At 47.8% G+C, this 24497-nt stretch overlaps 1 protein-coding gene across 5 annotated transcripts in view; it reads left to right on the top strand.

Moving 5' to 3' along the window:
* The window catches only part of HHAT (hedgehog acyltransferase), a 300060-nt gene that overhangs the window by 62121 nt on the left and 213442 nt on the right, over positions 1-24497 (top strand). For all 5 annotated transcript variants that reach the window (XM_066261445.1, XM_066261444.1, XM_066261441.1 and 2 more), the window contains 4 exons: positions 1247-1360; positions 10418-10612; positions 12647-12862; positions 21547-21718. In XM_066261445.1, the coding sequence (XP_066117542.1) occupies positions 1247-1360; positions 10418-10612; positions 12647-12862; positions 21547-21718 (697 nt within the window). The remainder of the gene's footprint in view (positions 1-1246; positions 1361-10417; positions 10613-12646; positions 12863-21546; positions 21719-24497) is intronic.

Genomic DNA, 24497 nt, shown 5'->3' with positions numbered 1-24497 from the left:
ATAATATATAGTGAGTGCTGTGTGCTGGGTCCTGTTTTTGTTTTGTTTTGTTCCTATTTTTAAACTTTGACATATATATGCTTTTACGTAAACCTCACAGAACCCTAGAAGGTCTGCGCTGTTATCGCATGCGCAGACAGAGCAGGAGGTGAAGTATCTTGCTCAGGGTCACCAGAGCCAGTGCGGAGAGACCGGGATGCAGACCACGCCCAGCCTGCAACCTGAGCCGCTAGGTTTCCTACCTCTGCATTCATAGTCTTGTATGAATCAAGATCAATTTTATCTATATTTTACCTTCTGGAAAAAAAAGTTTTATAATCTGTGTAACTGGTATGAAACTTCCCCTCAATCCTTAGGTCAAAACACAAAAACAAAAAAATTATATTTTTCTCTAAATCCAATTAAACTTGGCACAGAGTTCTACTTGCAGAGACTGATGAGTTGTTCAATATCAATGGTCAAGGGGGGATTCCTTCCCCATCCACATAACTTGGCTCTCCCCTCCATGCTCTTCGTGGTCACCAGGGTCTCCCCAGTCTCCTGAGGCTGAGAGTTTTAGGTGTTTGCTCCCAGGCACCCCGTGTCCGGTCACGCCAGAGGTTCACCTTCCCCCGCCAGGGAGCCGCGTAGACACAGAGCCTGGAGCAGACGCCGACCCAGGGGGCTCGTGGACACAGAGCTTCCCGATGGAAGGGAAGAATGCCTTTCATTCTTTCCTCATCATCTTATAGGAAAACAGTTTACTATTTCTCTATCAAATTATCCTCTTGCCTATAAAGGGCAGCAAGATTTAACATGACTTTAAGCAGTCTTATTAGTGTCCAGTCTACATTTCCCGTGCAGGGCGGGAGCACCTAGGTGACTAAGCTGAGATAGCCTCAGCTCACTACTTACACCATCCATGTGATGCTGAGTGACTGACTTGAATTCCTTAACCTCCTGTTTCATTTTTTTTTTTTACAAAATGGGGATAATAATGGCTTCTATCCCACAGCGGGTCCTGGAGGATCAGCTTTAACCGAGACACTTCTCTGGAGAATGGCGATGAGAGCGGCCAAGCTGGAGAGGGGAGTGGGTGGGGGTGGGGACTTGGTGGGCTAGAGGCCGGGAGTGTTGTGTAAATCCCGTTTTGTAGAGTTTGGACCCCATTGGACTTCTTTCCAGTTGATTTATTACCTGGAGTGTGTGTTCTGCCTCAGACATGTGCTGGGATCCTTCTGATCAACCTCTGTTTTGGCCTCTTCAGGACCAGACCGACTTTGAGTGGAGCTTCTGGATGGAGTGGGGGAAGCAGCGGCTGGTGTGGCTTCTCCTGGGCCACCTGGCCGTGTCACAGGTGGCCAACCAGCTCGCAAGGAAGGTAGGACTGTGTGCATCACTTCCTTTCGAGCCTCTGCCCCCTTTGCTTTTTGGCGAAGAGCTCTGAGCTAAGAATCAGTAGACCTGGATATCAGCCTCGGGAGCCTGGAAAAGACGAGACCGAACTGTTAATGATCGATCAGACATTTAAGACACAGAGTTACTATGTTCTTATCCTACACCTACTTCCTCTAAGTTATTTTTCAAACCAAGGAATATAAAGGTTTTAAAGTAAAACTACATTTATCAGCATGGATGAATTTCTGGATTATGACATTGAGCTAACAGGGTAAGTTGCAGAAGAATCCATTAGATATGATCCCACGTATATAAAGCTCAGAACTGTGCAAACTGAATCCCTACTTGCAAATTTACAAAGAAAGATAAGGTAATAGTTTTTTTTTTTTTGGAGACAGAGCAAGAGAGAGAGAGACAAAGAGAGAGGGAAACACAGGGAGAGAGATGAGAAGCATCAACTCATAGCTGCTTCACTTTAGTTGTTCACTGATTGCTTCTCATATGTGCCTTGACTGGGGGTCTTCAGCTGAACCAGTGACCCCTTGCAAGCCAGTGACCTTGACCTCAAGCCAGTGACCTTGGGATCATGCCGATAATCCCACACTCAGGTCTGTGACCCAGTGCTCAAGGTGGCAACCTTGGGATTTCAAACTGGAGACCTCAGCGTTCTGGGTCAGTGCTCTATCCACTGTGTAACCATCAGTGAGGCAAAAATTAACATAAAATTCAGGACAGTGGCTATGGCTGGTTGGGGAGGGACATAGATAGCACTGGGTAGATGCCCAGGGCCCTTTAAAGCTCTGGTGGCCTTGTCTTTCTTAAGCTGCTGGTGGTATTATTCTTTTTTTTTTTTTTTTTTAATTTTTTATTTATTCATTTTAGAGAGGAGAGAGAGAGAGAGAGAGAGGAGAGACAGAAAGAGAGAAGGGAGGGAGGAGCTGGAAGCATCAACTCCCATATGTGCCTTGACCAGGCAAGCCCAGGTTTTGAACCGGCGACCTCAGCATTTCCAGGTTGACGCTTTATCCACTGCGCCACCACAGGTCAGGCGGTATTATTCTTTGTACACCTTACAGACTTTATAAACATTCCTTTCTCTGTGTTTGACATTTGATATATTTTTAATTGATCATGTGGAAGAATGAAGTGATGAGTAGAAGGAAAGTGTTGCCCTTGGGACACTGACTTCTTCATGTCCTACCCGCCCCACGACTCTGCCATGTGCATTAGGACCCACGTGGTGCTGTCTGCTTGGCCTGGCTTGCTTCCCTCTTGTTTTTGCTACTTCTTGTTTGCTTTTCATAGATCACTGTTTTTCTAGCTTTCTTCATTATTGCACCCTGCCCTCCGCCAGGAGCCATTTTAGCTATTTTTTCCTAATTGTCACCACAGATACACTGAATACCTGTTTGTATACTGTTTGTATGCCTGTGCTTTATGCATAGAGAGTACGTTTTATTGTCTCCGAGAACCAATTCCCCCTCTGCTGGAGGTGATACAACCCCACCGAGAAAGCGGAATGTAGGTTAACTCTGTGTTCTTGCTCCTCCCTCTTCCCAAACTTCCTCAATTTTCAGCTCCTGTTTTGCACTTTGCCATCATCAGAAACCTGCCAAAGTTAGACATAGATGTCCCTCCATTTAATTTGCTTGCAGTTTTGAGTTAGGGCTCTTTCCATCTGAGGAGGCAGAATTTGGAGTGCTTAGAGCGCTCAGATGAATCCTGGCTTTGCGGGTTTGACACTCTGCAGTCGTAACTGCAGTTGTAAGCGAGTTAGTCAATAGCTTTGAGTTCATGTCCTCCTGTGCGCAACAGGGGCGGTAGCGCTTGCTTCCTGGGGTAGCGCTGAGGGTCTGACTTTTTTTAGGGCTCTGCTTGCACGTGATAAAAGCCAACTGAGTGGTGGCAGTGGCTGTCTGCTGGCATTTAGCATGGGCTGTGACTGTGGTCTGCGTGTGCTCCTGGGAGCGGTCCCCTCCATGGTGTGCAAGAAAGGAGGCAGCTGTCTTGGGATTCCCAAACCTCCCGGGGCAGAGACTGCCGTCATGTCGACATTCCTCTCACAAATGTCTTCCCCTGACCCTAGTTCAAGTGTATGCCGGGTCCTGGGGGAAGGGACAGGGAGACACGCCCTCCCTTTAAGTGCTGAGTGAGAAGTACCACTCTTCTCCGTCCTGGATGCGGTGGTGGTGGGCTGGGTGCCCGGGGGAAGGAGTGGGCCACGTCTGCCTTGGAGTGACAGGGAAGGTCTCCGGACCTGGGTCTGAGTTGTGGCTTTGAGGAAGTAGAGCTGTTTGTTCTAGTCTTGCATCGCATTACTGAGCCTGGTGGACCGGTGGACCTGTCTTTTTATCTGCTGAGCCTGTCTTGTCCAAAGTCGGCAGGAGGTGTCTCAGTGTTTCTCTTGGAATGAGGCAGAGTTCACAGAGTCGTGTGTGTGTGTGTGTGTGTGTGTGTGTGTGTGTGTGTGTCCCACCCCTTTGTGACCACAGGTTTGAGCTGTCTGCTGCTGGCGGGCGGGGTCTGGCTGTGGCGGGGAAACAGTGCTTGCTCTGTCTGAGTCGGCTTCGCCTTATGTAAGTCTGAACCGCAGCTCTGGGCCCAGCAGCGCTGTGCTTTCACCACCTGGACTGAGTGCTCCAGATGGCCGCAGTTCGGGGGCGTGTTTGGTACTTATTCAGGGTGGAAGATTTGGGCTGGAGCTCTTCGAGTTCCCCGCACTTGGAGCCATCATGCACTATGGAGGGTGCTGTGCAGGGCCAGACGTTAGCGGTTCTTAGTGTTGCGGCCCTTAAACCCTGAAGGTGCTTCCCGTCTCTATCGAATCTCATCGCTTCCTTCACAAGCCTTGCCTTCTTCCAGGAGAGAAGGAGGTTTTTTTCAAAAGTGTGATCTTCTTTCCTTTTTTTTTTTTTTTGCCATGACAAGTAATAAAATTTTCCACTGAGCTCCTTGGCCGAGGCTGAATGCCTTTTCTCTGGGTAGGGCTCTTTCTGGGCTCTGGTGAGCTTGCGTCCGGGGCCAGTACCCTGAGAGGGGAGGCTGATGCAGGCTCTGGGCTCTGACTGTGGTCTGTTATGCTTGGATTGTGTGTTGGGTGGGTCGCACAGTTCCTCCTTTCTTGAACAGCCCGGTGGCCTTACTACCACCTGAGACACTATGTTCTCTGCCCTCAGAACTAAAAATAACCCTGCACAACCCTTTTGAGGAGGCTGGCCCGCTGTGGGTGCTGAGGTGGGTGCTGTTGCTAACCACAGGGCAGAGCTGTCAGTTTCCCTCTGGCAGGCAGAACCCACATCATTAGCATTTGGGCCCCAACCGACCGGCTGAGCTCATCGGCCACAGGACTGAGAAGCATGTTGGCTGAGATGAGTAAACTAACCTCCGGAGGACTGCGGTGAGCAGGCGCTCCCTTCCAGCGTGTTACCGACACCGCAGGCCTAATAGGAACCTTAGGCTCTAATGGTTTTCCTGGAACCAGTCCCCTCCTCCTCCGTCCATGCAGCCGTAGGGAGGGAGGAAGTCTGCCTCAGAGGGGCCCGCTGGCCTTTGCTCCCAGAGACGTGGGCTAGAATGGAATTCTTGGAACTCTGGGACGGTTTTGGTTTCCCCTGTTTGTTTGGGGAAATATATAGATACATTTTGCAGCAGCAGCTGCCCTTGATTATGTAGTATGTAATAAATTATGCCATGCATAAGGGTTATTGATTGACTCCTTCTCTTTGTTTCTCAAACAGTGTCCCACTGAGTGGTTTTTGGGCAGACGTACAAAAAGAATTAATACAAAGTGAAGTCTGGTACAGCTGCCAAAAGGAGTCTTCACCAAGGCTTAAATCTTCATTCCTCCCTCCAGAGACAGGATAATGAGGGAAACCACTCAGGCACGTCTTATTATCAGTCTGTGCCCACGGCCCAGAAAAGCTAAGTAGAGATGGTGTGAGGGGGGCTTGTCAGCCAGCTGTTCCTGTGGCCGAGTCCTGACTCCTGAGGAAGGAGACCTAAAGATTGTAGATTTGCAAAAGGGCAAGGCCATGGTCTCTTCTCAGGGCTGCTGATTTCAACCTTGGAAATGTGCCTGCTCAGTTGGTTTGTTGCCGGAAGACTTCACGGGGGTGGTAGGCAGCAGCTTCTATCACAGAGGTCCACTTCCAGAGGCTAGTGCCTGTGCCCCACCTGCTGCAAACTATTTGAAGTTCTCCCTAACGTAAAAGACCCGAGGGGAAAACGTGCAGTAGGCTGTGAGATGTGAAAAGATTCTTATTTCACATGCATTGGCAAAGCAGCCTTGTTTATAAGGGGTTAAATGATACAAGTAGTGATTTTGGAAAACAGCAGGATTTTATAGTAGTGGACCAAGAAGTCCAAAATGTTAGTGTTAATTTCTTGTTACTTCTTTTTCATAACTACCAGGTTAAATCCATCTATCCACCCACCCACTCATTAACCCACCCACCCATCCATCTACCCATCCACCCACCTATCCATCCATCAACCCATCTATCCATCAGTCCATCCATCCACCATCCATCTACCATCCATCTACCCATCCATCCACCCATCCATCCACCATCCATCTACCATCCATCCAGCCATCCATCCATCCACCATCCATCCAGCCATCCATCCACCATCCATCCATTTATCCATCCATCCATCCATCCATCCATGCATCTGTCTATCCACCATCCATGCATGCATCCATCCATCCACCATCCATCCATGCATGCATGCATCCATCCATCCACCATCCATCCATGCATGCATGCATCCATCCATCCACCATCCATCCATGCATCCATCCATCTATTCATCCATTTATCCATCCATCCATCCATCCACCATCCATCCATCCATCTACTATATCTAATATTTTTGAAACACTTGCCATATGCTAGGTACCCTGTTAGGTTCTGACCTTACTATTATAATATGGACAAGACAGGATATTAGCCTTCTACGGGAGGCTATCAAGTAGAGAATCAGTCATCCCTCCCCCTCCTTTGAGAAATGATTCCATATAAACACAGGGAGTGATGGGGGAAGAGGGCAAGGTTGTCTACCTAATTCAGTCTGGCCAGTAAGCACTGTGACCCATCAGAAAGGCTGGAGTGGTCTTGGTCTGGCTTTATCACTACTACCACAAAAATTGAGTAGTTTTTTTTCATAATATTTGTTAGACTTTTACAAAGTTTTTCCTCTTCTCCTGCCTTCCTCTTTATCTCCTATTGGAAACTGAAGAGCTGGAATAAAGAAAGCTGGGATAGTTCTGATAAGCTTAGCACCCAGAAAAGCTCATGCAACTTGTCTCAAGCTTCAGGTTGCTCACATTTAGTGTACTTTAAAAGAGCATTGTGGCCTGACCAGGTGGTGGCACAGTGGATAGAGCATCGGACTGGGATGTGGAGGACCCAGTGGATGCATCGGACTGGACCCCTGAGGTCACCAGTTTGAGCGTGGGCTCATCTGGTTTGAGCAAAAAGCTCACCAGCTTGGACCCAAGGCCACTGGTTGAGCAAGGGGTTACTCGGTCTGCTGAAGGCCCGTCCGTGGTCAAGGCACATATGAGAAAGCAATCAATGAACAACTAAAGTGCCACACGAAAAACTGATGACTGATGCTTCTCATCTCTCTCCGTTCCTGTCTGTCTGTCCCTATCTATCCTTCTCTCTGTCTCTGTAAAAAAAAAAAAAAAGCATTGTGAATGTAAATTAAAGCTCGAGTGAGATGCCCCTGCACACTTACCAGAATGGCTCAGCTGTGGCTTTAGTAACACCACCAAATGCTGTGAGGATGTGGATAAACTGGATCTCTCATATGCTGCTGGGGGGAATGTCAGATGGCCACTCTGGAAAACTATTTGGAATTTCTTGTAAAACTAAACATGCAACTACCATGCAACCAGCAAGTTCATGCTTAAGCATTTATCCCAGAGAAATGAACACTTATTTTTACACAAAACCTGAACACAGATGTTGATATATGTATCAATTTCATATATAATTGCCCCAAACTGAAAATAGCCCAGATGTCCTTCTATAGCGGAATGGTTGAACAAATGGTGGTTCATCCACATCATGGAATACTACGTAGCACAAAGGGAGCAAAGCTTTGGAACCTGCAGTAACTTGGTTGCATCTGCAGGGAACTGTGCTAAGGGGAAAGAGCGAATCCTGAAGGTTACATACTGCATAATTTTTGAAATGAGGCCTAGAAGGCTACTTGTGCTGTGGAGTTTTAAGGGTGGGATTCCAATTGCATTTTTATAGACAGCATATGAAGATCGATAGTCTGTATGTAGGTGCTTCTTTTGCATGTTCCCATCTTTTTTTTTTTTTTTTTTCATTGTCCGCTAGGAACGCATGTGGTCGAGTTGCCTTTCCCTGTTGGGGGGAATGAGCAGGTGGTACGGGGGTTAGTGGAGAACAGGTGGATGTGAGGGCACACTTAGAACGGCATTGGGTGCTGTCTGCTGTACTGTCTGGCAGGAGAAGACAGCAGGGGATGAGAATACGGGGCAAGCTCGGGTGCCCCAGGTCGTTTTTGAGAGCACGGGGAAGTTCGTCAGAGACTCTCCAGCAGATGTGTCAGCACAGCACTATTCAGTGTTTCCTGAAGGTTCGTTCAGCGTTTCCAAGTTGAAGCAGTTGTCTGTGGTGAAGTTCCCAAATAAATCTCAGAAAGCAGGCTTATTCCAAGTGGATCAGATCGCACTCAATAAAAATGTAGCTGGGTATACGTATGTGTATGTAGCATGAAAAAGAATTCCAAGTGGTAAAGGCTGGAAGTCATGTTGCAAAAGAACCTTTTTTTCTTTTTTTTCATTTGTTATAACTACTTCTTAAAATAGGCTTTGGCACCCTTGTTCCTTATACTTGCACTCTGCCCAGTAGTGAGTATTTGGGGGAGAGTTTGAAGCAAATTTATGTGGCTGTTTTCTGTGGGTAGTAGAATGGAAAAATAGTAAAAATGAGCTGCAGTTTTCTCTGATTTTCTTGGAACTTAAAAGTGGCTGATGTAGTCACTCATTTGAAATGTTCTCTCTTAAGCTGGAGTGTAGGTTTGGGAAAAACTGTACTTCAGCAATATTTTGGGAGAGTTAGCATCCAAGGATGTGATTTGCAATTCAGTCTCCATCTGTCTTTCCCTTAAAGAAATCTTTTGGTTTTTACAAGAAGATATTCCTGGAAACCATGTTTTAAAAATTTTTTAAACTTTTTTTAAAAAGATTTTATTTATTTATTTTAGGAGGGGGGGGGGAGAGAGAGAGAGAGAGAGAGAGAGAGAGAGAGAGAAGGGGGAGGAGCAGGAAGCATCAACTCCCATATGTGCCTTGACCAGGCAAGCCCGGGGTTTCAAACCTGTGAATGTTAGCGTACCAGGTCGATGCTTTATCCACTGCGCCACCACAGGTCAGGCAAAAAAAATTTTTTTTAATTGAGAGAGAGAGAGAGGAAAGAAGAGATGGGGGGAGGGAGATAGAGAAAGAGCAAAGCATCAACTCATTGTCTTGGAAACCATATTTTTAGATGTACACTGAAAAGACACATCATATTTCCCTGTAGGAATAGCCAACTAGTATTTCTACTGTACTTACTACATACACAGACATTGTTGTAAGCATTCTATGTGCGTTTACTCACTGAATCCCCACAACAACCTTCTGAAGTAGGTATTGGTATCATCCTAACTTTATATATGAAAAAAACTGAGGCACAGAGACATTAAGAAACTTTCCTGGCCTGACCTGTGGTGGCGCAGTGGATAAAGCGTCGACTTAGAACGCTGAGGTCTCTGGTTCAAAACCCTGGGCTTGCCTGGTCAAGGTACATATGGGACTTGATGCTTCCTGCTCCTCCCCTACTTCTCTTTCTCGCTCTCTCACCTCTCTAAAATGAGTAAATAAATAAATAAATAAAAATTTAAAAAATATATAGATAGAAATGCATTTATATTAAAAAAAAAAAAAGAAAGAAACTTTCCTAGGGCCTGACCAGGTGGTGGCACAGTGGATAGAGCATCGGCCTGGACGCAGAGGACCCAGGTTCGAAACCCCAAGGTCATTGGCTTGAGCGAGGGCTCATCTGACTTGAGCGTGGGCTCACCAGCTTGAGCGTGGGATCACTGGCTTGAGCATGGGATCATAGACATGACCCCATGGTTGCTGGCTTGAAGCCCAAGGTCGCTGGCTTGGTCGCTGGCTTGAGCAAGGAGTCACTCGGTCTGCTGTAGCCCCCTGGTCAAGGCACATATGAGAAAGCAGTCAATGAACAACTAAGGTGCCACAACAAAGAATTGATGCTTCTCTTCTCCCCTGTCCTGTCTGTCTGTCCCTATCTGTCCCTCTCTCTGACCCTCTCTCTGTCTCTGTCAAAAACAACAACAACAAAATCTTGCCTAGGGTCACAGAGCTAGTTAATAGGGACACTGAGATTTATTAAGGCAGCTGGACTTCAAAGCTTGAGTAACTAAACTGTTAAGACATGCTGCCTCTCAACAATGTTAACACAGTATTGTGGTTTTTAAGTAAGCCAGATACAACCAAGAGTATATCATAAAACAAAGACATGTTAATTTATCTATTTAGCTTTTCAATGTCAGTCACTATAAAACTTGATAATTAAATAGAAAGATACCCTCTGATTCTCTTAAAATGAGATTAGATGTTTGAAGCAGGTTGACTGTGCAGAGGCCTCTATCACAGAAAGGAGGCAAGATACACTTTTTTTTTTTGTGACATAAATTTGTAAACAATATGCTAATAAAATAATGCAACTAGATATTTAATTTTAAATCAGTGGTTTAGACTTTAAAAGCCCTTTGTGGTTTGGATGGCCCAGGTTTCTGAATACATAAGCCTCCAGAGAAATGTCACCTGGGACTTCCTGTCACCTTCCCATCAGCAGGACAGTGCATGCCCCGTATTACTAAGCAGTGGCCTCTCCTATGTAGAACCTTCAGTAACAATGTTCCTGCGCTCACCCTTCTCTCTCTTCTTCCCTCCCGGTCCTCCTGTGTCTCTCCCACTGGTCCACGTGTACAGCACAGACCCTGGATCCTCACCGTCTATGGAGTGTGGGCCTGCTGGTGTGTGCTGGGGGCCCCAGGGACAGCCACAATTTTTCTCCACACCATCATCTCCTTCTGCGTAGCCCAGTTCCGGTCAATGTTCCTATCATGGCTTTGTACTCTCCTGCTACTCTTCACACTGAGGCTGCAAGATGTGGAGGAAATCAAGGTAAGAGTCTTCCTTTACAATTAGGAAGGCAAAGGTCCCTTTGGGGTGCCCCCATCTGGTAGGTAACTTTTGTTTTCAGGCAATAGTCAATTGAAGCAATGTGGTGGGGCTCCCTCTAGTGGGCACGTGGGGTGGATGCATGTGAACCTTGCTGTTGCATTCTGCAGTCATGCCTTTTATAGCTGACTGTCTTAGCTCTCTGTTGCACAGGGCTAACTTTGTACTTCTTCCAGTTTGGGCAGCCATGGATGGTGGCACATATCGCAGGAACAGAGGGTCAGGAATAAGGAGAAAAGAAAGCAATAGTTCCCTATGTGTTTAATAAAACACCATCTGTTGGCTCAGCGGTAGAGCGTCGGCCTAGCGTGCGGAGGACCCGGGTTCGATTCCCGGCCAGGGCACACAGGAGAAGCGCCCATTTGCTTCTCCACCCCTCCGCCGCGCCTTCCTCTCTGTCTCTCTCTTCCCCTCCCGCAGCCAAGGCTCCATTGGAGCAAAAATGGCCCGGGCGCTGGGGTTGGCTCTGTGGCCTCTGCCTCAGACGCTAGAGTGGCTCTGGTCGTAACATGGCGACGCCCAGGATGGGCAGAGCATCGCCCCCTGGTGGGCAGAGCGTCACCCCCTGGTGGGCGTGCCGGGTGGATCCCGGTCGGGCGGATCCCGGTCGGGCGCATGCGGGAGTCTGTCTGACTGTCTCTCCCTGTTTCCAGCTTCAGAAAAATGCAAAAAAAAAAAAACAACACACCATCTGTAGGGTACTGTATAATTTATAGGAAACTCTCACCTTCCTTATCTCATCTGGTGCCCACGATAGCCCGAGACAGGTTAGCCAGGTATTTCCTTGCACAGAAAGTGTTGGGAAGTTTTTTTTTTGTTTGTTTGTTTTTTTGGGTTTTTTTATTTTTATTTTTCTGAAGCTAGAAACGGGGAGAGACAGTCAGACAGACTCCCGCATGCGCCTGACCGGGATCCACCCGGCACGCCCACCAGGGGGCGATGCTCTGCCCCTCTGGGGCGTCGCTCTGTTGCGACCAGAGCCACTCTAGCACCTGGGGCAGAGGCCAAGGAGCCATCCCCAGCGCCCGGGCCATCTTTGCTCCAGTGGAGCCTCGGCTGCGGGAGGGGGAGAGAGAGACAGAGAGGAAGGAGAGGGAGAGGGGTGGAGAAGCAGATGGGCGCTTCTCCTGTGTGCCCTGGCCGGGAATCGAACCAGGGACTTCTGCACGCCAGGCCGACGCTCTACCACTGAGCCAACTGGCCAGGGCCTTAAAAGCTTAGTTGTTTTTTTTTTTATTTATTCATTTTAGAGAGGAGAGGGAGAGACAGAGAGAGAGAGGAGAAACAGAGAGAGAGAAGGGGGGGAGGAGCTGGAAGCATCAACTCCCGTATGTGCCTTGACCAGGCAAGCCCAGGGTTTCGAACCAGCGACCTCAGCATTTCTAGGTGGGAAGTTTTTTATATTCTTTCTTAAATGTTGGGAACTTCTCTATATTCTTTCTTGATTTAAGAAAGAAAGTATAAAGACACCACTTCTGTGGTGTTTTGTTTTGTTCTTTCATTCATTCACTCACTCATTGACTTGAGTGATAGCACTTAGAATTGGTGTGCCCTCGATTGGCACAGTCACGGGCAAGAACATGACGGGCAAGATGAGCTAGTGGACAACCTGTGTGACATTTATATGCCTCTGTTTTTCTTCAGAGTTGTTGGAGGAACTGTCAAAGTGTCCACTGCTTGTGGCTAAGCGCCGTGTTGCCCACTGGATGCATCTGACAGATGCATACCTGGGGGAATCTTCCTGATGTTGCCTCAGGCTTAATGATGTTGCTAAATTGATGGTTGCTGTTCGAGACACTCTTCTGCTCACTGCTTATAACTGCTTGTTTTGATTACCAAGATTTACCTGCTGTTCAGTGGTTCTCGACTCCCTTTATGGTACCTCTACTCTACCCGTGGGAGAAACCTCCTTCCCTAGAGGTTGGTTGATGCCCCTTCTTGCTGCTCACGGGCTGTCCTCTCCTGGTGACTTTGCAGAGGGGCTGGTACAAGACAGAAAGCGAGTTCTACCTGCTGCAGTTCACGCTGACCGTCCGCTGCCTGTACTACACCAGCTTCTGCCTTGAGTTCTGCTGGCAGCAGCAGCCCTCCGGGCGCACTGGCTTCTCCTTGCCCTGGATGATGGCCTACGTCTTCTATTACCCAGTCTTCCACAACGGGCCCATCCTCAGCTTCCCTGAGTTCGTCACGCAGGTAGGCCCTGGGGATTGGATTGGTGTTCTGTAGATTCAGCCTCTGTCCTTGTGGTCATGTTTGTGAGTGTTTTCATTCAGGGGTGCACACAAATTTAAAACACTTATTATTGCCTTTTTTTTTTTTTACATAATAAATACTTCAGGAAAAGCAGCCTTCAAAATAAAAGTCGTCTTGGCCCAACCCTGATTCTTGGTGGACCGTGGCCACCAGGGTTAATAGCTGGGCACAGTGAGGAACTCATGGGGAAGGGCAGTCCCAGGGAAAGAAAAAGCGAAAGAGAAGCTGGGTAAGCTCTGGTTGGCAAACAGTACGCTTTCTTGTTTTTACAAACTGCCATAGCCTGGGAATTGTTCAGGGGAACTTAGCCGGGCAGGTGGGTGGAGCTGAGAGAGTGGGAAGGTTACAGTGTGTTTCCGGTCTGGGGCCCGTTTCTGCCCAGGTCCCTGCCGCCGTCTCTGGATGGCAGCTCTGTCTGAACTCATGGCAAGCCACCTGCACCATTCCCTCTGCACTTTTCCTCCGACTTAGTTCCTTTTTCTCATTGCACAGCTAACCTCATGGAACATGTGTATGAAATTAATTCACCTACATTGTTAGTAACTGAAAGTATCTAAAGTGGTGTTTCTCAGGGACATTCCTAACTCCTGCCACCAAAACGGAGTGATCCTGGCCTGACCTGTGGTGGCGCAGTGGGATAAAGCGTCGACCTGGAACACTGAGGTCGCCGGTTCGAAACCTTGGGCTTGCCTGGTCAAGGCACATCTGGGAGTTGATGCTTCCTGCTCCTCCCCCTTCTCTCTCTCTCTGTCTCTCTCTCTCACTCCTCTCTCTCTAAAAAAAAATCAATAAATAAAAATATTAAAAAAACAAAACAAAACTGAATGATCCTGATTGAAATGAGAATGATACGCATGCCATCATGTACCATCCTACACACAGACGCGCGCGCGCGCGCACACACACACACACACACACACCTAGGAGTACAGTTTCAGGTACAGAGCCAATGTTGCACATTTTCAGAGGAAAATAGGAAAGGTACCCCCTGGAAAAGTCAGAGGGTTCTTAGATATCCCTTACTTGTGTCTTAAAAATTCCACTCAGTTATTCATTGTACTCAAAAGTATATTTCTGAATCAAAACAATCATGTCCTGTTTTAGAATTACCAGTTAAATTCTTTCACTTTTCCCTCTCTGCAAATCTTTAAGTGAAATGGTTATTCTAGGCACATACTCGTGTAGCATGTGGTTACGCATACCTCAGTTTGGGTTAGGTAGGGTCATTCTTTTGTCCTGAAGTCATTTTAAATCTGTTTTAAAATCGTGTTTAAAGCTACTGTGTAAAAGACAGAGGTGCTTGGTGATGGCAGCTGATCTTCTAACGCTGGTTCTCAAAGTGCGGTCCCTGGACCAGCAGCCTCAGGAGCACCTGGGAACGTGTGAGACGTGCAGAGCTTCGGGCCCCAGCCCAGACCCGCTGAAGCAGAGACTCCTGAGTGGGGCCCAGCCCTGTGGTTTCACACGCCCTCCCGGCGATTCTGATGCACCTAGAGGTTGAGAACCACTATCCCGAGCCCCTCAGAAGATTTGGGGTGCTGGGTGGGCTTTGGGAGGCACAGTGTAGGGTGGGTCAGGCCTCCCCATTGTCTCTTTCCCAGTCTCCTCACCATGGTGAGTTGTGAATTCTTCCCAACATTCCAGCCAATACCTTGTGGACTAAAAATCCCCTCGCCCCCATCCTGCTGAAGACAGTAATTTTCCGAGAAACATGGACTAAATCCATTAAGAGGAAACGTTATTTTCCTAACGGCCTCTAATCCATTGAGGACTTTGCCCTGTGGGATCTACACTTTGTTATGAAAATCATCATTCTTCTTTTTCTCATCTCTTCCTTTGAGGCTGCGCCCTGTAGGGTCTAGCGGGGAACAGGGGAGCCCGGTGCAGGGTCCTGTATCTGTTTCACGGAGGCGAGCTGTGAGATTATTGCTCCCCTAAGCTCTCAGCCAAGGGCGCTCCTCCTCCTGAGTTCAGTCTGAGGGAGAGAAGGGCTGGTGTCTTCCCGCAGGGACTCGGGGAGGGGGCCTGGGTGGCATCTGTGTCTTATCTCTCTCTTTTCTACCCCTTTCAAATTGGTAGCAATTTCTGAAAGCAGGGAACTCAGAAAGACACATTGAAACTGTCCTCTCTGGTCTATAAAAGGCAAAATGTTTAGTGAGCTACAGGGCTAAGGAAAAAATAGCCAGGAGGGTTTCTGCCGTTGCCAACGGTGCTTATGGGGGGCACTCAGCCCCTATGAGAGGGTGCGTCAAAAAGAGGAGCAGTTGAACTAAGAAGCTAATCTAGTTCAGAGAGGGCAAGAAGGGAAAGGTGGGATGGGGTGCGGGGGTGGGGGGTGGGGAGAAAGCTAACTGGGAGGGCTTGTGAGCAAGGTTTGCTCAGAACAAGTGCTGAGAGCAGGAGAATGAGGCTGTGCCACCAGGGGGCAGCAGAGCCCCACATGGAAACCAACCCAGGTCAGAAAAGCAGCAGCCAACCGGGAATTGGCAAACTCCTATTGCTAGTATGACTATGTTAGGCACACGCCGGGGAGAATGTATCTCTCACCCAATTTTTTTTTAGCACTAGATTTACACACATAAGAGGAGGAACATGTAGAAAAGGTGCCCTCTGTAATGTAAGGCATGTGGAATTTGCACACATCAATCAGGAACAGGTAAAATTTGCCGAGTAGAAGGCCTCACTCAAGTGCCTTGAGGGTCATCTCTGAGGGCATGAGGCGTCCATTGGTCTCCCATGGTTCTGTGGGATTTAGTCACTGAGCTAGGGGTGAGGTGGGGGGCCAGGGGGCCCAGGGAAAGGCAGAACATGCTGTTTATTTGCCTTGCGTGGAGCCTGGGCTACCACATCTCACTCGGAACAGGTCAAATCGTTCAGTGGGGGCCGGTGTGGGGGAGGATGGAGAGGCTGCCGGTGGAGGACCAGGGGGCTCAGATAGGGACCTTGTGTGTGGTTCAAGTGATGCTTTGGAGCCCAACCCTGTTATAGGGTTTGAGTCCCGCTCTACTTTGGCTTGAGAGTGGTTGGTGAGTTGCTCACCTTATTTGTGACTCAGTTTCCTTATCAGTAAAATGGAAAGAATAATAGAACCTCCCTCACAGGATTATTAAGAAGATTAAAGTGAGTGCGTATAGGTCCATGTGGCCTGACACTTGGAAATGTTAACCATTACTGTTATTGTTGTGTTGTTAGCCCAAAGCCTGTGGCAATTCTGGGGTAAGTTTAGGCTAGAACACCCACCCTGGGTGTCCAGTCTACTAGAAGGGGGCAGCAACAGGGGATTCCGGGCAGTGACCATTCAGCCTCAGAAGAGGCCAGTGTGCTGGCTCCATCTCTTGGGAAGAGAGACCCAGGCCATTGCTGCAGGTACAGAGGAGGGCCCAGCAGTCAACATCCCTGACAGACAAATTGCTCAGGGTTTGGAATACGCTCTGGTTCTAGCATCCATCTGCAATAATATGAATTGTAATAAATAATACTAACTGAGCATTTGCTCCAACCCAGGCTTTGCATGTTTACAGATGGTAATACAGAGGCAGGGAGAGGCTAACAGAATGCAGGTTGGGGGGAAGGAATAAAGATGTGAGCATTGTCATGCTGACTTGTGAATGCCCAGGAGTCAGAGAGAAGATGCTGGTGGACATGCAGGTCTGGAGGCTCAAGCTGGCCAGACCAGGTCCAGTGCTGTGGCAACAGCCCCAACTCCAGCCCCACGGGGGGGGGGGGGGGGGCTCGCCACCACCCGCCTGGGTCTGGACGACTGGGAGGGGCTGTGAGGGTCTGATTAGGGAATGGCTCGTTGGGAGTAGAGGTATGCTCTGTGACCACTGACTGGGCGGAAGCTCTCCACCACAAAGGAATAAGCCGCCAACTCCAATACCCTTGACCTAAATGCAGAGGTTGGAGCAGGGGAGGCGCAGTTGAACATTTGGCTCTGGCGAAAGCTCTTGTTTGGTGCCTTCAAACACTTGTATTATTACTGTGAGAAGGAAAAAGAACATTTCTTCTTTGAAAACTGTCATCTCTAATCATCAGAATATCTTTAAAAGCCTTTGATATTCCTTTTTATGCAATTTGAATGAAATGAGGTTTTAAAATATAATCTGTTTTGAAATGCACTTTGCAGACGAGTTAATGTGCATTTCTTTTTAGTGGCACTTTAAATTCCCATCGATGACAGTTTCCTCTGGTCTTAAGGTTGGCACTCCCGTAGGTTGGAAATATCTCGGATGAGCTGCTTGGCATGCAGACGGGAGAGCAGTCCTCCTCGTTAGGGGAGCTGTGTGTGGCATGTCTTTTCTTCCTGCGGGATTGACAAGGGACCAATGCTGAATTTTTTAAATAAAAGGGAGCCAAGTAGATCGAAGATCTGAATAGACTGTAATAATGACTCGACTCCAAAGAAAGACCAATAACTATTTTTTTTAGGTAAAAGCAAATAGAATCAAAGATTAGACTGTTTTCTTTCTGCTGTTTACCTGTACAATTAAGGAGTAGATGTTTCTGTTACCCTGAGTGAAGAGGCTACCAGGATCAAGAAGGCAGTGTTGTGGAGAACAGTCCCTCTTGGTCTGGTGGGGATACAGTTGTGCCTTCTTAAACCTGGTGGGGAAGTTTTGCCCTGAGGAGAGCAGGTAAGTCGCCAGTGGGAAGCCAGCCAGCCAGCCACAACATGCATGTTGTCTCTTCCTAATCACAGGTATTTGTGTCATTGTAGACTGTGCATGGTTTGGGAAGGGAAAGGAGGTCCTCTGGAAGGATCTTGAGCTGGGATTGCTGGACTGGGGGGTGATGGATGGAGGTGTTTCCCTGGTTGCCTGTCGGGGCTTCTCCCCACTTGCTCCTCCACTCCCCGGGGTGGGGCTGCACACCCAGTGCCCTGGGAGGCCTCAGGTGTGGGTCTGGTCTTCAGGGGACCTAAGCTTGGGGTCGGCTTATGCTCAGGGGCCTAAGGCCACATGCATATTTGCCTACTTTAGTTGTGCGAAGATTGTCTTCTGTCAACAGTGCTTTATTTTTCTTATTTTTTAAATTTTATTTTAGTGAGAAGAGGGGAGACGGAGAGACAGACTCTGGCACATGCCCCCACTGAGATCTACCCAGCAAGCCCACTAGGGTGCAATGCTTTGCCCATCTGGGGCTGTTGCTCCATTGCTCAGCAACTGAGCCCCCTTTTTTTAAGCGCCTGAGGGGGAGGCCACAGAGCCATCCTCAGCACCTGAGGCCAACTTGCTCAAACCATTGAGCCAGGGCTGTGGGAGGGGAAGAGAGAGAGAGGGGTAGAAAGAGATAGAGAGAGAGAGAGAGAAGGGGAACGAGGAGAGGTGGAGAAGCAGATGGTTGCTTCTACTGTGTGCTCTGACTGGGAATGAAACCTGGGACGTCCACATTGGGCTGATGCTCTACCACTGAGCCAACCGGCCAGGGCCAACAGTGCTTTTTTTTAATGAAAAAATTTTTTTTATTGACTTTAGAGAGAGAGGATGGGAGAGAGAGAAAAACATTGATTTTTTGTTCCACTTATGTATTAATTGGTTGATTCTTATATGTGCTCTGACTGGGAATTGAACCCACAATCTTGGCGTGTCAGGATGGCAGTCTGACCAACTGAACTACTGGGCTAGGGCCTATCAGCAATGCTTTTATAGCCAGTATCACATTATCCAGGGAACTTGCTTCCCTGCCAGGGTCTGGCTCCAAGAAAGGCCCGTCTGTTCATCAGGAATGGTTGTGATCTCTTTGTGTCTTAGCCACGCTGCTGCCTTTGCGTGAAGTCTTCCAGCCGCCAACAAAGGCCCTAGGTTTGTAATTGTGCCCTCATTTGCTCATGGACATTAGGCCAAATGAATTTGGTGTAGGGAGCTGGAAGGGGTTGATAATTAACCAGGAGGAACTCAGTACATAGCTAAGAAAAGCTATGAGTGAAGTGGGCAGGTCAGAAGAAACAATAATGGGGCTAGTGTGAGAGAGAGCAAGTGGCCCGCTGGCTCGTGAGGACCCTGGGCTTCCCATGGGAGCCCCGGAAATGAGGCGTGTGTTAAAAAAAGGTGAAGAGATAAGCAGCCTTGCCTCACTAGCAGACAAGACCATAGTCTGCACAATGTTGTATTACTTTTTTCCAGGATCACAAAAATAATGAATGATTAAAAACAACATAAGGATCTTACCATCCAGAGATGACCATCACTATTGCCAACTTGGTGCAGGTCCTTCCAGCCTTCGTTATTTATGCTCATGGAAAAAAGTTAGTTTCCATGGCTCTGTCGTGCATGTCAACAACCTCCCACTGTTGGGCTTTTGGGTTACTTCCTCTTCCCTCTCAATTAAAGAACACAGGTATGGATGGCCGGGCAGGTAGACTGACTCTGAACTGAGGATTTAGCCATCCACCAGCTTGTAGAAGTCGACGTTGTAGGGCCTGGCAGAGCATTGCCGTGAGGATTCAAATGAAAACCCCCTTTGGGTTATGCCTGAGAAGGGGTCTGCACCGGGCAGCAGCGCAGCTGTGATCACAGTTAGCGGTGAGCCGCTGTCTGCCAATCCTGACGCAGTCTGCCAATCCCCACGTGCCCAGCGTTCCTTCCGGGCGGCCCCTCCCAGCCAGCGCCTCCCCGTTACCACACGCACCTGGCGGGCCCTTCACAGCAGGCCTGTTCCCTGACGAGGCAGAATGGTGTGGTCTTCCTGAACGCTAAAGGGGAAAGAGAACTCCCATTCGTTTGATCAGTTTACATTAACAAAGTGAAACTATGGCGCTGCCCTTGGTGTGACTAACCAAGTAGGTGGCCAAAGGTGGAAGTCCACCTGTGCAGACTGTCACATGCCACGGAGCCAGGCAGAATTTCTGAGTCTGGCGTTTTGCTGTAAGAGGACAGTTGTAGAAAGTGGTAGAATGTTTGTCAAAATGGAGTAAAAATAAATCCACTGGCGTGAAGATCTACCGGCGCCTTGAAGGAGCCGGTACCACTCCACTCTGCCTGGCTGCACAGGGCCGGGTGCCTCGATGCTGGGGGGTGGGGAGGGGGAGGGCAGAAGCTGAGGAAGCACCTGGTGTCCTTCATTCTGGGAATGGGCTTTTCCTTTTGAGGGCGTGTCTTCAGCCCTCAGTGTCCAATGCTGCTTTGAGGCTGCCAGCTAATGTTTGCAGATTAAATATCACCCTCTATGCATTGTAAGGTGGCCTTCTGTCTAACAACATCTTGTCAGTGTCAGACCCAGGAAACGTCCACGCTCCCTCTTGTGTTTCTCGTTGTCTAGTACTGTAAGGAGGAGATTGAATTAACTTCAAATTTTACAGCGTGCTTGTGCATTTCAGAATCTCTGTGATCTAAACTCTGTGCATCCCTGCACAGCAGGCAGCGAGGTAAGACCCGGCACCGGGCTACCTGGGCAGGACTTTTGATTTTTTTTAATCTGTACCATCCTCATGTGTGGAGTATACTGTGAGTGGTTTATCTATGAATAATCAAACATCCCTCTGTCCCCTCTGATGTCTGGCTCTGAATCGTCTACTAAGTCCGCCCTGCGTCTCGTCATCTGGGACGCCACCAGGGTGAGGGTGAGGGTGAGGGTGTAGGAGGTACAATAAAAGACACGTAATGATCAGATATTAACCACTGATTATCCAGTGCTTTTTATATGTCAGGTGCTGTGCTTAGTACTTTGTTTATTATATTTAATCATCCCCATATTTTATTTTATTTTATTTTGTTTCATTTCATTTCATTTTACGTGTGAGGAAACCAAGCCTCAGAGAGGGTAAGTGATTTGCTCAGAATCACACAGCTGTGTGGTTTTGCTAGAATCTGATCCTGCTTTTGTTTGACTCAAAGGTCTTTGTTTTTTTTTCAATATTTTATTTATTTGTTTTTAGAGGGAGAAGAGAGAGAGGAGAGGAAGCATAGTTGCTTCACTTTAGTTGCTCATTGATTGCCTGTCATATTTGCCTTGACGGGGCAAGCCAATGTTCAGAATACCTCAATATTCTCAACTGACCTTTTATCCACTGCACCACCGCAGGCCAGGCTAGGGCCCATGTTCTTAACTCTGACACTGGACCACCTGCCAAGCAGGAGACTTGTGCCATAGGCTGTCCTTGTTTGTGTTTACTCTGCCTCGTTGCATAAACCACTTAAGCTAAGAGGACATTTCTGCACCTGATTCCCCCTTGTCCTCAGGCCCCCTTTCTCATTCTTCAGTTTTTCTTTCCGGTCCTGTGCCCCTTCTTGACTTGGCCCTACTTTTACCCACCTTAGTTTAGATGTGAGTAGGAGTTGGACAAAGACAGGCAGAGTGACAGTGAACCCAAAGAGACCCAAGAGTTCCAGGTTTTCACAGGGCTGCTGCTGGCCCCGTGGTCTGCAGACCCCATCTGGCCCGTGGCACTGGGCTAAGCTACCAACCCCACCCTGTCCTTACTCTGGGGAATAGTTTTCAGACTCAGTCATGACTCTTTGACCCAAGGACATGGAGTGTCCCCCAAGCAAACTAAACCAACCCTCTCTTAGTAGAGACAGCAATAATATAATATTTGTGGGCAATTGATCAAAACCACTGTCTTGAGGACGCTGAAAAATTCGAAGGGCAGAGGTGTGACCCCATGACTTCCTTTATTTCCACTGCAGATGCAGCAGCAGGAGCACTGCTCCATGAAGATCAGCCCGGGGGTCCTGGCCCAGGGGCTGGCCCGCCTGCTCGTCTGCTGGTGCCTGGCCGAGCTGATGGTCCACCTCATGTACATGCACGCCATCTACGGCAGCGCCCCGCTCCTCGGGGCCGTCTCCTGCTGGGCCTTAGGTAACTGGACGTCACTGTCAGGGCGCAGCCGTCTAGAACTGGCCTCAGAACGAAGCTGGGCGGGGGAGGGGGCAGACAGGCGTGCAGGGGCCTTGCGCACGCCCTCTTTCTCTTTTTCTTAACCTTGTTCCTCTGTGGCCAAGACGGCACGTGTGTGAGCTGTTGGAGGCGAGGGCTGTTTGTGGTCTGGGAACCAAGGATGGTAGCTGTTTCTTTTTGTAGTGAAGTCTGACCAAGCTTAGCTGGGACTGCCTCTTCCTGGGGTGGCCAGCCCAGCAGTTGACTGGAGGGGGCACAAGATACCAAGATACCAGGCAGCCTCCGAGTCCCTGCTAAGAAGAGGCAGGGCTCCCAGACTGCGTTGTTCTGCAATATTCTTGTTATTGTGTACAATGCAAAGAAAGAACATGACTAGGAAATGAACTTTACCGTCAGACAGACATAGGTTTGACTCTCAGCTCCGCTGGTAGCAAACTTTGGCCGCTTACTAAAACGCTGCCTCTCCACTTGTCCAGAGGGGAGAATCTGGGTGGGGAGGAGGTTTGGACGATTAATTGCAATTATGCAAGTAAAGGGTTTGCCTCATGAAATGTCTGGTAGAGAAAATAAAAGGTGTGTGCGTGTGCAGGTTCCCCTCCCGTCCCTTTATCCTGCCTACCCATTTCTGTGTATCTGCAGGAAGGTGGGGGCGGTCATTTCCTCAGCAGGGCTGTCTCCAGTCTGGGACTTATCTGGGGAGAGCCGCTGTTTTTAATTCCTCTGGCTAAAGCAGCAATGGCCATGCCCCCTTCTGAACTCAGTCTCCTCAAGTCCTAGTTCGCTCTCCTTTCCAGAACTCCCTGTGTAACAAATTCACCCTGCCGTCTGACCTCCAGCCTGTCGCTCCAGGGGAACAGTGATCTTCCAGCCAGATTAAGCTGCTCCCTGCGGAGGGCAAGAGTACAAGCCTAACTCCTTATCTGTTTGGTGATTTATAGATTAAAAAAAGCAAAACAAAAAATTCTGATTGTCCTTGGTATCACAAGTGCTTAATCAGAGTGTTTTTAAGGGAGATGCCTTTCAGGTTGGAAAAACGCTGAGCTGTGTTGATGACAGTCTCTTCTTTCCAAACAAATCTGTTTTATTGTTGGCGTAGTTAATATTCTAAGGTTTTAACGATGCAATTTGACATAACAGAGTAAGATCCAATGATGGTTTATAATAAATTGAACCCTGGTTGTACTGCATTCAAATTAAGAGTCTATATCAGTTGGGGTGACTTGAACTTCAAGTAACAGAAAACGCAGCTCAACATGAGGCTTAAACAATAAAATGAGTCTGTTATCTGTGCAGCTGTTACCGCTAAGGTCAGGCAGTGACTCAGGAAAGTCATCAACGATTCGTTTGTGTATTCACCACTCAGATGGGATACCTCACTACTTTCCTCTTAAGAATGCTGTAAACCTAAAACTGCTCTAAAAATAAAGTCAATTAAAAATAAAGGTTTTTAAAAAAGGAATCATAAACACATCTTTGAGGAGCGGATGAGAGAAGGTGATGGGATTACAGGTACAAACAAGCGGCTTCTGGGATTCTGGGATTCTTACTTCTCCATCTGAGGTTTTTGTGTGGGCATAAGTTTTCAGCTCTTTGGAGTAAATACCAAGGAGTGAAATTTCTGGATTCTATGGTGAGAGTGTTCATTTTTGTAATAAACTGCCAACTGTTTTTCCAAAGTGGCTGTACCATTTTACATTTCCATCAGTGATGAACGAGTTTTTGTTGCTCCATGTTCTTGTCAGCATTTGGTGTTGTCAGCGTCTTGGATTTAGGTCATTCTAATAGGTGTGTAGTAGTATCTCATTATTCTAATATGCAATTCCATATTGACATGTGATGTGGAGCATCTTATAACAAGCTTATTTTTAGTGGTTGTCCTAGAGTTTGCAATATATTTACGACTAATCCAGGTCGACTTTCATATAGCACCATACCACTTAGTGGTAGTACAAGTACCTAATATATTTTTAAATCCTTCTTATAACAAAATATTCCTAACTCTTTGCCCATCACTTATATGATTGCTGTCATTCGTTTCACTTATATATAAACTGTAATCGATACATTCTTGCTTTTATTTTGAACAGACTGTTATCAGTTATATCAATTAAGAATAAGAAAAGTTTTATTTGTCCTGGTTGATTGGCTTAGCAGTAGAGCATCGGCCTGGTGTGTGGAAGTCCCAAGTTTGAATCCTGGTCAGGGCACACAGGAGAAGCGCCCATCTGCTTCTCCACCCTTTCCCCTCTCCTTTCTTTCTTTCTTTATTTCCCTCTTTCTCTTCCCCTCCTGCAGCCAAGGCTTGAATGGCTCTACCAAAGGTGACCCTAGGCGTTGAGGATGGCTCCACGGCCTTGCCTCAGGAGCTAAAGTAGCTCAGTTGCTGAGCAACGGAGTGAGCCCCAGATGGCCCGAGCATTGCCCCATAGAGGGCTTTCTGGGTGGATCCTGGTCAAGGGCACATGTGGGAGTCTGTCTCTCTCCCTCCCCACCTCCAACTTAAAAAAAAAGAAAGAAAAGTTTTATTTTACCTTTACTTATTCTGTCTCTGACACTTAATATTTTTAAAATGTTGATTTGAGTTTCTGACCTATTATTTTCCTCTTTCTTGCAAGGCAAGTCTACTGAAAACAAATACCACCATTTTTGTTTGTGTGAGAAAGAATTTCTCATTCACTTTTTTTTTTTTTTTCTTTTTCATTTTTCTGAAGCTGGAAACAGGGAGAGACAGTCAGACAGA

The sequence above is a fragment of the Saccopteryx bilineata genome, chromosome 2 (assembly GCF_036850765.1).
Source record: "Saccopteryx bilineata isolate mSacBil1 chromosome 2, mSacBil1_pri_phased_curated, whole genome shotgun sequence".
NCBI lineage: Eukaryota > Metazoa > Chordata > Mammalia > Chiroptera > Emballonuridae > Saccopteryx > Saccopteryx bilineata.
The sequence above is the reverse complement of the archived record's forward strand: the minus strand, read 5'-3'. Positions and strand labels throughout refer to the sequence as shown.